Below are 13,827 nucleotides of genomic sequence, written 5' to 3'. Positions count from 1 at the left end.
ACCATACTGAACACTGCTGGTGCACTGTTACCTTTTTGATTTGACAGCAAGAGCAAGACTCCTGACTTGGAAACATGAGTGTGGTCTTGTGTAACATAACTTTTGGTTCTTACAGGTAAGCTGGTTAGGCTGTACTGACTATGAAATTATTCTGGGTCTGGCAGGAATGGAGTTCATGTTCTTTATAGCAGCCCACATGGTGCTGTGTTTTGGATTTGTGACCGAAAGAGTGTTGGTAACTGTCGTGGTTTTAGGCTGATCCAGCAATTAAAACTCACACAGTCGCTCCTTCTCAGTAAAGTGGAGAGGAGAAAAATATAATAAAGGGACTGAGGGTTGAGACAAGAACAGAGGGAGCACCCACCAACCATGGTCCCGGGTAAAACAGACTTAGCTTTCTCAAAGCAAAACAATTTATTAACGGTTACTTAAAAGAACAAAGGGAAACAAAACCGGTTACTTGAGAGGATAAAAAGAAACAAAGCCAGATCTTAAAACTGACACCTTCCTCCTCCCTGCAGCGGTGCAGGGACTGGGGGAGTGCAGGTCAGTTCATCCCGTGCTGTTACTGCTGCTTCTTTCTTAAAGGAGAAGGAGTCCTTACACCTTTTTTGCCTGCTCCTGTGGATCCCCTACCCAAGAGGAAAAATCCACAAACTTCTCCAGCGTGAGTTTAGCCCACAGGATGCAATCCTACTCCATCGGATTGCCCCAGTGTGGGCTTTACCACAGTCTCGGATTCTTAGGGAGTTGTAGCCACTCACTCTGGTGTGGGTCGTCACACAGACTCCAGATACCTCTCTGCCTTGTCGTGCGTCCCAACACGACTGTCCTCAGGCTCAGGCATCTTCTCCGCACGGGCTGCGAGCGGGTCTCTACACCACCGAGGCCGTCCTGGTTGCAGGGGGCCGCCTGCCATCTCGCCACCAGCTGCAGGGGAAAACTCAGCTCCGGCACACCTCCTCCCGCTCCATCCTCACTGACCTGCTGTCGATGCGGCTGTTTCTCTCAGATCTCAGTCCTCTCTGGGTGAACTCAGCCCAGTGGGCACCCCAGGAGTGGGGTGCTCCCCAAGTTCCCCAGCCGGCTCTGCCGCCACCATCCTCAGTTGGCGCTGGCCTGATGCAGGCAGCTGCCCGGCCAGGAGCCAGGGAGCGGGGGCAGTGTCCTCCTTCCTTCTCTCCTCGCTCCTGGGCAAAGCACCTTTTCTGGTTTCTTTGTCCTGACTTAAATAGGGCAATCCTCAAGAGGCGCTGATTGGCTCAACCCCAATGGGGATGGGAGTCCGATCTGGTGGCCAGAACCAAGTCTAGCCCGGTTCCAAAACCAGGGAGGTCACAGGGAGCAAAGCCCCTCTCCTGCCACCAGAACCCGCACCCCCCCCCCCATCAAACCATGACAATAACGCACCAGTGTTTTAGCTATTACTCAGGAGTGCTTGCGCTGTGCCATGGTATTTTCTGTTTCTCACTCTTCTCCTCCAATGAGTAGTTTGAGGATGCCCAGCAACCTGGGAGGGGGCACAGCCTGGACAGCTGACCCCAGCTGACCAAAGGGATATTCCATGTCATATAATGTTATCTTCAACAATAAAGACAGAGCAGGGGGAAATTTTGGGTAGGAAGCCATGGCTCAGAGACTGGATGGGCATCGGTTTCCTTGTGGGTGGTAGTGAATGCTTGCCTTTGTATCACTTCGTTTTTCTCTTTTATTCTGCTTTCCTTTGCTTCTTAAACTATCTTAGTCTTAACTCACAACTGTTCTTGCTTTTACTCTTCCTACACCCTCCTTTGTCTCACTGGGGAGGGGCGTGGTGCTTAGCTGCCAACTGGGGTCAAACCACCACAGAAATGTAGCTCCAAGCTTATTTAGGGAAGTCCTTTTAAAAAACAAAAACCAACTAAACAAAAAAATCCTGCTCTGATGTTGACAAGTGTTATGTGTGTATGTGTGTATGTACGCATGTCTATCTGTATGTATGTATCTATCTATCTATCTCTGTGTATCTCTGTGTTTTTAACGTGCATTTCAGATTTTTGTGAGAATACAGATTTTGCTCAAGAATGTTTACAATGAATTGTTCTATTTTTTATTCTTTTTTTAACAATAATGAATATGTATTTCGGACTAGTTTTCAGGACTTTATCATCTAGCGAGGGTGATATAAAGGAGTATTACAGTACTTGACTGTTTTCAGAATGATTTCTATAGATGAAATTGGTGTTCACATATAATAAATATTTTTCATAATGTGTGAGACTCCTACTTCATTGTGACCCAAACATGTTTGTTAAAGTAAGTTAAAGTGGCTCTATATTTATTTTTAATTATTAGATCCCTCTCTTTTTGTTAAAAAAATAAGCCTGAAAATCACCTTCTGCTTGACCCAAAACTGCTTTGGCTGTCTGAACTATGTAATCTACCTGCAGCTAGCAGCAGGTTTGCTGTCATCTTTGTTTGTGTAGTTCCCATGTATTTTAAGTTTACCAAATAAAGTTTAAAAAAACAACACAGCAAGAGCTTATCAGTTCTAAATGCTGCAGTACGTTATTAAATAATGCTGCTTCTCTCACTGCACTATTCTTGAAAGGGGCTTTATAACTATGAAAATGACCACAATCAATACACATAGCACTGTACTAGGCTGCTACTCAGCAGCACTACACAGAGCAAACAGCAGGACTATTTTAGAGATTCTTCTTTTGTATGTCTGCAGTTCTATGTATAGACACAAAAAACAAACACTTGGTGGGCTTCTGTGTGCTGGAAAGCCTTTATGCAGAAATCTTTAGGTTATGATTACTGTTTAGTGCTGACTAAGGCAGGTCTAATGGTATTCCTGTTTTTTAATACGGTGTTTGAGGAATCCATCGTCTATTTTGCTATGTTTTTGTTTTAATTTAACTGTTTAGAGAAAAATACTATATCATTACAGCAGCTCTGTGTTTTATATTCAGGAAAAGTTTGAATTTATGTGGGAGCATTTTCATTGAAAAATGAGTGGGTCAGCAACAGAGTAAATATGCGGATTGTCTATGTTATGAAGACTTACTTGTGATTTTTTTTTTTCTCTTGCGATTTTTTTTTTTTAAGCCGGGTTATGATGACATCAACCCAGACTGGAGACTCTCTAGTGAAAAAAGAAAGAAAATAAAAGGTATGTGATGTGGTTAGATCATTATTTTATACCACTGTGTAGTTAAAATTATTTATACAAAATATACAGAGATCTGAAATGGCTTAATTGAATCTCAATTAGAATAGTTGCCAAAATTCTATGTATGATTTGAACTTGTAGCATGGCATAGCTAAATTAGTGTCACAGTAGGTTTTTTTTAAATCCTCTCTTAGGAATACTTTTGTAGCCATAACCATAAATAAGAGGATCTTTCAGTTAGTACAGGACTTCATTTATTATTAATCATGTAATTATGGCACTGTAGAATGCTGAACATTCAGGAGACATCTCAGCTTGTATCAGAAGCTATTACATCATAATATTGTAGGTAACGCATTATTTGAGTCCACAGTCTAAAAACTAAACTTTTCCATTTCTTTCTATGAATGTCTAATAAATCTTGAAAGCGAATGTAATTTGAAGAGATTAGTTTAAAATTCTAAGACAAAATGGCTTTGTTTATTCTGACTGGATTTGCCTCGTGTCAGTCTCTCTATCCTTTTCCCAAAATTCGGGCACTGTGTGCAGCTGTTTATCACCTGGTTATTGCCTGGCTCTTCCAAGAGTGCAGAGATCAATAGCTGTTCCATGATCCATTCACTACTGCTTGTATATATCTATATTATTAAAAGATCCCTGTTTCTTTATAGTGTTTTTCTTGGTGATTCTGACTCGGTTAATTCATCTGACCTTCATGGGTAGGCTGCTGAGTACTGAAGTGGCAGAAGAGTGATAAGCTGTGTGTTTCTCAGTACTGTTTGTGGAATGATTGTTTTCATCAGAGAGGTGGGAAATGACACTGTAGTGAACAACTCTAGCGCTAACTCTCTGAACATTTTGTCCCAACATCCAGTTACCATAATCACGGCAGTTTTAGAAATGACACAGCTTCCATCCTCAGTTGTGGTGACTTTTTATTGTTTGGTTTGTTTTGTTTAATGTCCTTAACAACCTCATCTTTTAGGCTGTTTCAGGAGCCTTGTTCATAGATGTCACTTGTCCTCAAAAGCAGTGTAACCTTTTCTGATTTTCATCAGTATGACGTTTGTTGCCAGGGACACTTGGTCAAGGATAGCCTGGGAAGTACTGAAGCAGATCTTTATAAAATATCTAAAATTTGTCATATTTTGTGCAAGTAAATCAGTTTACTGTGAATTCTTTTTCCAAATAATATTAAAAAATAACTACATCCACAATTAATCATGGAATCATAGAATGGTTTGGGTTGGAAGGGACGTCAAAGATCGTCTATTTCCAACCCCCCTGCCATGGGCAGGGACACCCTCCACTACACCAGGTTGCCCAAAGGGATGGGCCACCCACAACGTCTCTGGGCAACCTGTTCCAGTGCCTCACCACCCTCTGAGTGAAAAATTTCTTCCTTATACCTAATCTAAATCTGCCCTCTTTCAGTTTAAAGCCATTGCCCCTTGTCCTATCACTACATGCCCTTGCAAAAAGTCCCTCTTCAGCTTTCCTGTAGGCCCCCTTTAGGTACTGGAAGGCTGCTATAAGATCACCATGGAGCCTTCTCTTCTTCAGGCTGAACATCCCCAACTCTCTCAGCCTGCCTTCATAGCAGAGGTGCTCCAGCCCTCAGATCATCTTCATGGCCCTCCTCTGGACTCGTTCCAGTAGCTCCATGTCTTTCTTATGTTGGGGACTCCAGAGCTGAATGCAGTATTCCAGGTGGGGTCTCACGAGAGCAGAGTAGAGGGGCAGAATCACCTCCCTCGACCTGCTGGCCACGCTCCTTTTGATACAGCCCAGGATACGGTTGGCTTTCTGGGCTGCCAGCGCACATTGCCGGCTCATGTTGAGCTTCTCATCCAGCAGCACTCCCAAGTCCTTTTCCTCAGAGCTGCTCTCAATCCATTCTCCGCCCAGCCTGTAGTTGTGCTTGGGATTGCCTCGACCCACGTGCAGGACCTTGCACTTGGCCTTGTTGAACTTCATGAGGTTCTCACAGGCCCACCTCTCCAGCCTGTCAAGGTCCCTCTGGATGGCATCCCTTCCCTCCAGTGTGTCCACAACACCACACAGCTTGGTGTCATCTGCAGACTTTCTGAGGGTGCACTCGATCCCACTGTCCATGTCACCAACAAAGATGTTGACCAGCACTGGTCCCAGTACTGACCCCTGAGGAACACCACTCGTCACTGGCCTCCACTTGGACATTGAACCACCATTGACCACAACTCTGAGTGTGACCATCCAGCCAGTTCCTATTAAGGGGTAGTTCTTTTCTCCTCAACAGCTTTGTTTAATGGAGAACTGATTTAGTAAAATATAATTGATCTAAAATACAAACTAAGTGAACCAAGGAAGCATATGCAATAATAAATGTTTGTTAAATTAGGCTATCAGATGAAATCTCTTAGTAATTGAAGTCTCTTCTGTTCTTACTTGGTTTTTAAAGTTATCTTTCTTTGTATGGTGCATTCTTAATTATTTGTGTATTTATTTTAGATAAAGAAGCCTATTACCCATTGATAGACGTAAATTGGTGGGCAGATAATTCTGTCATCCTGGCTCGCTGCTCTGGTGCATTGACTGTGTCATCAGCGAAGACGCTAAGAAACTTGCTTGGAAAGTCATGTGAATGGTTTGAGAGTTCTCCTCAGGTCACTTCAGCTCACGATGGAGGATTTCTAAGTCTGGAGGTGAGGAATGTGTACAAGCAGATATCGTTTTGGAATTCGGTAGAAGCGGTTTGCTTTTGTATAGTTAATCTTAGGGGTATTATGTGTGTGGTGTGGTGAAAAAAAAAAATTGCTGATAGAAAAAGTGATTCTGTTTCCAAGCTCAGCAAAATTCTGAACTTGCTTCAACTTAACTGTCTTAATAAAATCTTGACTGCCAAATAACTTCTGGAGAGTAGAAGCAAAACTCCTAGAAGGCTGAGTCTGAACGCGAGGAATCTTGCTGCAGGAAGCAATTTGTATCGACAGTTTTCACTGCTTTGTATGTTTAGTGCATTTGAAGAATACTGTAAGCATCTCTCTCCCATTTTGAAACAGATGCCTCTTACAGAGGGAGTATATTTAAAAGAAATGAGGAACACGTTTAAATTAAGACAAAGCCATGTAAGAGATGTTTTTTGTTCATCTTTAGTAGGATTCCAGGAAGGAGTAGAACATAATGAAGTTAACTAGAAATTTTCTTTGTGACTAAGAAGATTACTCTTTCCTGAGGGTTACGCTGAAATAGGTCTTAAACATCTTAAACAGAAGTTTAAAATAATATTTATCAGAATATCTCAATACATATCAAAGCTGGCATATATGTTTTTGGAAAGATTCATTATTCTGGAAATAAGATACCACCTGTGACAAGCGTATTACAGGCTAAGGCTGTAATCTGAGATTACATTTGCCTTGAACTGAAAACCTTGCTTCGAATAGCGAAGAGTTGAAAACAGTGCTGTACACTGCAGTAAGCTGTAGAACAGTGTACAAAGATGTCTCCATAGTTCTGTCCTGTCTGGGATGGTGTAGGACATTACCTGTAATAGCGGGTTACTATTAAGAAACCTTCACTCTTGCTTCAGTAGGTAAGGGATGAAGCCTCAGATCTAGGAGACAGACCCAGTCATGCTTTGTGGAGCTTGTTAAGCAAGCTGAGAAAAAAAGGGGTTTAAAGGGGAAGGGGAGGAAGGATGTTGGTTCTGAAATTTGAAGTACTGGAAATGGAGACGTACTCAATTCTCACCAAACTAGTCAAAGTGTACTAGGTGGATGCTTCATATTTTCTGTGCAGTGTGAGATAAAACTCGTTCCAAAAAGATTACGCTTGGAGAGCAGGCCTGGTGATGAAGATGAGGGAGAAGATGACTCTGACTCAGATGATGAAACTTCTGCTAAGGACAGATACTTCAGCTACCTAAAGCAAGGCCTGTACTTTGTGACCGAAATGGAACGATTTGCACCTCCACGGAAACGTCCACGTACTATTACAAAGAATTTCCGCCTTGTCAGTTTGAGATCCACAACTCCAGAGGAGCTGTACCAGAGAAAAGTAAGTATAGAAGGAAAGGTCGTACCTCTCATAATCAGCTTTATTTAGAAAGAACTTTTGCTTTTAATTCTTGCTATGTTAACAGAAGGATTTGGGCACGTGTTTCTAAAGATCTTTTAGTTGACAGTGTACTGTGTTACCTAATCAAAGAGATCAATGTTTAAAACTGGCATTACAGTAATTTGAATGAGATGATGTTTGCAGGTCACTGAAGAGACACTGTGCGTCATTAGCTTGGCCACACTTGGAAGTGTACTCATGTGAGTGTGTACAAGAAATGGCAACTGTATTGAATGGAATCAGTTGAGCTTGTTATTGGCCAGGGAATGGGTTAACTTACACTCTGATGTAAATGTAGTTGCATGGGTTTTTTTCAGGCATACATACAAATTAGGCCTTATGACTCACTCTTAGTAAACAGATACTTCTTCGTTTTTAAGACTGATATAGGCAGTACTTTGTCTAGGCCATTTCAATTGTTCTGATGGTAAACTAGCCCACTTTGTAACTGTTAGAGATGCCAGGGAGTTCTGATGTCATACTGGTTACCTAAATAACTTCTTCCTTTTTCTTGAGGAAAAATCTCTGATTTTCTAGAGGTGTCCATCAGATCTGGGTCTTACCTGTCTATCTTGAGCCATTCTCTTTCCTACCTACTTAGGTATACCACAGTAATTATCCTTCTACCTGTTTCAACACAGAATTAATAACTGATTGTTTAATATGGAAATCAGATGACTTCGATTTTCATGTCTTTGCTTTTTAGATTGATAATGAAGAATATGGGGAAGCTTTGTCTTTGGCTCAAGCATATGGCCTTGATTCTGATCTTGTGTATCAAAGACAGTGGAGGAAGTCAGCTGTTAACGTCGCTTCAATTCAAGACTACTTGGTGGGTTTGTTTTTTTTGACTTTTGGGCTTTCTTATCAGAATGACTGCTTCATCTTTACAGAAGTTGAATTCTCAGTTGTGTTCTAATTTATGCAATGTAAATTGGTAGCAATTTGGAGACCTGTCCTGCAAATTCCATTTCATGTCATGTGCAAGTCATCCTGTTAATTTAACTGAAGGCCTGATCTAGAGACCTTGGAATTTAATGGCAATCTTTCCTTTCAAGTATCTTCTAATTTCTGTTAAAGCAGTATACTTTCTGTAGTGTAATCTCTCCCTCAGATGCAGCAGTACATTGTTGCCTGGCAAATGAATAATAATAACTGGAAATATAAAGCATTTAACTAACTTCCAAGTATTTTAGAAAATTAAAATGGGAAGGTGAAGTTGCTATCAGTAGCTATATAGCAAAGTTTGCGTAACAAAGTTTACAGTGAACTTTGCTACTTGTAACTGGAGATTTTCAGTAGAATATGACGTGGTTTTTTTTGGCTCGGAAGACAGATTTCAAATGCAGCAGACTAGGTTATGCATCTTCGACAATGCTTATTATGCTATAGTGTAAAGTCTTCCAAGAGATCAAGAGAAATATAATGTAATTTTTGTTTTTCCATGTCAAGTATTAATTGAATTTCAAAATAAGATTTTTACAAGTAGCCATTCTTCGTATGCTATGTAATCTCAACTGAAGATCAGCAGATAAGGCCAATAATACTTTGTGACCCTGATATGTCGTTTCTGTCACAGAATCCTAGTGGCATGTGAAGAGATTGATACTGAAAATGACTATAGTGCTATTGTGGAGTACGCTCAGTTTATAACAACGGTGGGTTTAGCCCAAAATCATCACATTTTATTTAGTGTAAAGAGGAGTGATACTAATTAGGGAATACAAATAATAACTTCTGTTCCAGTCGTTGTGAAATATCTGCCAAATCATTTGACATTTCTGTCCCCTTTTCTGCCACATATCCTCTGAGGGAATTACGGTTTTTGCATTTTCACCTCTTTTGTTGGTTCACATTGTCAGTCATCAGATTAACTTGACATTTTCTTAAGTGGAAGAAACACATTAGAAGATTTTAACATCTCTGGTTTCATTGCTTTGTATTGAAGCATATAACATTGTGTCTATGCTCTTGTTCTTGGACAGAGCAAAATTAAGAAGCGTGCATGGGTTCTTCATGAGTGCTTGGAAAGAGTTCCAGAGAATGTGGATGCTGCTAAGAAGCTGCTGCAATATGGCTTGAAAGGCACAGACTTGGAGGCTCTTGTGGCCATAGGAAAAGGAGAAGATGGCGGCAGGTTTGGGAAGAGTATATTGGTTTTTGTTTTTTTTTTTATTTTTAAAGAATGGTTTATGAAGTCTTTTCTAATAATTTGGTGAAATTTTTTAATGAACCATTAATGAAAATGTTAAGATGCTTTATGGGTCATAAAAAGAGGTAATATTTTGAATCAAACTATTCTAAAGATGTCCACAAGGTACCTATTCTCATTTTACCTTTTACAAGGTAAAATTTCTGTTTATTTTGTACTGCGTTTTCCACTTCTCTGGATGCCTTTTATTTTCTTCATCATAGAGGACTTCTGATGTCATGATTTTTCTATGAGAATATTTCTGTTTCCTATTCTGGAAGCCACAACTAATGCGTTTTGTTGTATGTCTTAATTTTTGTAATCATCATCTGGTGTTCAGGTGGGGAAGGGAATAAAGCAAAACACAGTAGGTCAGTGGGGAAATATATGCAGAGAAAATTCTCTTTGGTACTCAGTTCCTGGTGGTAGAAATAGAAGAGACTGTTCTTTCTTCGTGCAGTCATCTGTTACCATTGTATGCTGTAGAGCTGCTCCCAATCCCATTGCTATCTGTGGAATTTAGAAACCTTTATCAACCATCACAGCTGTGTGGTTGGTTGGTTGTTTTTTTTTTCTTGTTTGTTTTTTTTTAAGGGAGGGAATAGAAACACATGTTGCCTCTTGGCTTGTGACGAGTTCCTGCTGCTTTACAACAGCAAAACTCAGTATTATAATTTTCTATATAAGTTTAGATTTTTAGTCAAAACATAAATGGAAAGCTATGTTAATAGGTTTATTAAAAATTAGTTAATTACATCTTTTTGTTTGTTTATATCAACATTGATTATGTTGTTGGTTTTGTCTTCTAGATTTATCTTACCGGGTGAGGTGGACATTGAAATTCCCTATGAAGACTTTTTGTCACCAGATGAGGAAATGGATACTAGAAAGGAAAAAGAGGCCAGGAAGCATCAAGAACTGCTATTATCAGTAAACTTCTCAAAGTAAATGGAATGTTAGGCTATGTTTTGTTCAGATTTATAGGTTTATTTTAACTACACAGTTGCAAGAACTGTAATTACCTCTTAGGTACGTTATTCCTAGTAGGAAAGTGGTTTAAATTTTAATTGGCATTATTTTTTTGTCAAAGTTCTCATTTTACTGAATTTCTTGATATATTCCAGTGCACAAAGTCATTGTCTTCATATGCACATGACGAACAATATCAATTGTAAACATGAAAATTCCTGTTTTGAACACAGGCTGTCACTGGAACAAAAAGAACTCTGCCGTAGCCGGCTGAAGCTGTTAACTTACCTTGATCGCCTTGAAACCTACAAGGTGAGGAAACTTGTTAACTGGCCACAGTTCTTTTGAGTTCTCATTCCATGGGTATTCCTGTAACTTTTGTGTCACAACATCATCTTTTTTTGTTGTAGTATTAATGTTCATAGTCTTCTTGAAATACTGTGGTCTCTCACTTGAGAAATGTAAGCTGTTTTCTGTTCAAGCCACTGTGTTTCTCCTGCTTCACTGTTGCAAATAGCTGGCTTCTAGTGTTGGGAGGTACAGCTGGGCAGAAGCTGGCTTTGAACATCTTGTGCCTGCAGGGAACTAAGTTATGCAAGAACATAGGAGGTGGAGTTGGTGTTAGAATTACTGTTATTTCCCTCTGTCAGTCTAACTAGCAGTTCTATTCAGATTCTGTAATGAATATTTTTCTTCCATGAGCTTATCCAAGTGAAAGTTTTTGGAGTGTCAAACTGTATTTTGCTTAGTTTCCTTTAACTTTTAACTTTGCAGTTGGCACTATTTACGTTAGGACTTTTGCAACATCTCTGTAACTAATGTTGTCTAAACCCTAATTAAGGCAGAGAATTGTCTTAGCTTATCAATCAAAAATGCATCTTTTTTTCATACTGAAACCAATAAAAAACAGCAGCATGCTTTTCCACATATATCTCATACTTAGCCATCCTAATGTAAAGAACCATGTAGGCTTTTTGATGCTTTTGTAAATCTTGCTTACAAAACAATCTTTTATAAGATTTTTTTTTTTAATTTGATTTTTTTTATTTTTAAAGGAAATCCTTGGAGGGCCTCATGCAGCTGAACAGCACTATGATGGTGAATTCTTCAAGAAGTTCAGAAATCAGAATATTGTACTTTCAGCAAGAACTTATGCTCGGGTATTAATATTTATTTTACTAGAATGTAATTTTGTTTTGGTATTGCTGCTTTCACTTAAGTACGTTTTTTTTCCCCCCTTTGAACTTGGTTAAATCTCAATGGGAATTTAAGAGATGGAGGGTATGTTTATTTGATTGTGAATAAATAAATGCAGTGACCCTTAGCTAATTTTCTTTATTGCTAAACAAAAAATTCTAAAATGAATACTTGTTGCATGACCTAAACTCACATTTCGTGCTTATTTTCAGTCTAAATCATTCTTAAGCTAGTTCTGCAACTTACTGTTTTGCTCTTCAGGAAAGCAATGTCGGAGCCCTGGAAATTTTGTTTACTTTCCATGGATCAGCTTTACTGCCACACAGACAGGCAATTCTCTCCAATTTTCCAGAGACTACTTCCCCACATGAATATGCTTTATTGTTGCCTGAAGCTCGGTAAGAATGTATCAACGGACATTAACTGAAAAAAAAAAAAGATTTTTTAGGTTAATACTTGGTTACCATATACAGCAATCTGCTGTTGATTGTTACCTGGAATCAAGAGAGCAGCTTTGTCTTTATGTGCTTGGCTAGTCTTCATTTTCTATTTTACCTTGTGCCATTCATCGAAGCTTTTTGGTCTCTTCTGTTTATTATCAGGGAAGTAGGGACTTTCAATGTTCTTGCCTCCCTTACACATGAGAGAGGCAGGGCCTTTTCTGACCCGAAACTGCCCAGATTTTCACAGGTGTGAATACAAGTCTCTAATTGGTTTGCAATAACAACCAGCGTTAGGAAATTATTAATACAAGTGTTTAGCTCCCTAGCAGACATTACTTTTTTCTGGATTTATTTTGAAATTGAATACCTAAGCAGTCAGTAGCTTAAAAATCATTTATCTTTTTGTTACTGATTCTTACATAGCTTGCTAAGGTAGAAATACAGACTTTCCTACTCTCTCATTTCAGCTTAAAATGTTAGCTTACTGTCAATTTCAGTAAGCTAACATTTCAATAAATTTTCAGAAGAGAGTCTTCCTTGAACATCCTAATAATGTTCTGTGTCTTAATTAAAATAATTTTTTGCTTCTAGAATGTTTCTTCCAAACACTTTGATTATGAAGTTAGTTTTGAAGCATATTGTTCAGTTCCCATAAAGAATTGGAGAGATTCCATTTTTTAATATTTTACAATAGGACTTTGAAGCCTTACTTCAGAGGTATAGTTTTTGGAGTAGGTAGTTGTGGTTTTTTTGGTAGTCTTCTAGCATTATAGTTCAGTTTTTTTTTCACTTCAAAGTTTTCAATGGTCCCATTTGGATAATTGTCTGTGTAGAAGATATTTTTTTTTTATTTGTCAGATTGTTCCCCTTACATTTTTCCTGGTTTATAATACTTACCAGTTTGTCCTTCCTGAGCAGAAGTTAGTCTTTATGTCATGATAGCTAATACTTAGCCAGTACCCTTTCTATTGTGTTGGCAATATTAAAAACATTTAGTTATTTGGTTATAGCATGAAAACATTTCTTTTATCCTGTTATTAGGTAACAGGGCCATGAAGAGAAATTATTACAGTATTTATAAAATTGGTAAAATATATTGCAATTTTTCTCTTTTGTTTTGATAAGATTTATATTGTGAAAGAGAGAGAAGAAGGGTCTTCTTAAATGTGGTTATGATACTTTGTTGGTGTTCATAACAGGTTCCCTTTCTTTCTGAAGGGTTGTATTGTTGGTTTTGGATTTTTATTTTGATGTTGTGGTTGGTCAGTTGGTTGAAGTAACTAAAACTTATGTGCCAGGAGACAAAATGTCAGTTAAAATAAAACATTTCACCAATGATCTAGTAGTAAAGATGTGAAGTTATGGGTTAAGAACTTAGTTTTATCTGCTGTTGAAAAATGGAAGTATGTAGTTTGAATCTTTATTCCTGTGGCAGACAGAACTTTCCAGTGCTAGGATGAGGTGTGTGCAGGTTGTGCAGGTTCATAATTTTTTTTTTTTCCCCCAGGTTGCAGAATAGATAATACATGTCTTTGAAATGTTTGTCTTTGGACAACTACAAAATGGGGATGAGAGCAAATCCTATACATGCAAATCACATATACTTGTAAAAATATATTGTGTATTAGTTGATTTAACCTTTTTCTAAAACTGATTACTTATATAGTATTGCTAAATACACTCTAAATACACTCTAAACTGTATTTTATTAATCTCATAGAATTAAATATGAATTGATGAAAATATCGATTAAGAAGAGTAATATACTAATG

At 38.6% G+C, this 13,827-nt stretch overlaps 1 protein-coding gene across 1 annotated transcript in view; it reads left to right on the top strand.

The window, feature by feature from the left end:
- The window catches only part of NBAS (NBAS subunit of NRZ tethering complex), a 189,876-nt gene that overhangs the window by 24,830 nt on the left and 151,219 nt on the right, over positions 1–13,827 (top strand). The window contains exons 13-21 of the mRNA XM_086631399.1: positions 3,094–3,157; positions 5,648–5,841; positions 6,938–7,195; positions 7,962–8,087; positions 9,241–9,392; positions 10,256–10,390; positions 10,649–10,727; positions 11,471–11,575; positions 11,874–12,010. Coding sequence (XP_086487525.1) covers positions 3,094–3,157; positions 5,648–5,841; positions 6,938–7,195; positions 7,962–8,087; positions 9,241–9,392; positions 10,256–10,390; positions 10,649–10,727; positions 11,471–11,575; positions 11,874–12,010 — 1,250 coding nt within the window. The remainder of the gene's footprint in view (positions 1–3,093; positions 3,158–5,647; positions 5,842–6,937; positions 7,196–7,961; positions 8,088–9,240; positions 9,393–10,255; positions 10,391–10,648; positions 10,728–11,470; positions 11,576–11,873; positions 12,011–13,827) is intronic.

The sequence above is a fragment of the Tauraco erythrolophus genome, chromosome 2 (assembly GCF_009769465.1).
Source record: "Tauraco erythrolophus isolate bTauEry1 chromosome 2, bTauEry1.pri, whole genome shotgun sequence".
NCBI lineage: Eukaryota > Metazoa > Chordata > Aves > Musophagiformes > Musophagidae > Tauraco > Tauraco erythrolophus.
This window is presented reverse-complemented; position numbering and strand designations above follow the sequence as displayed.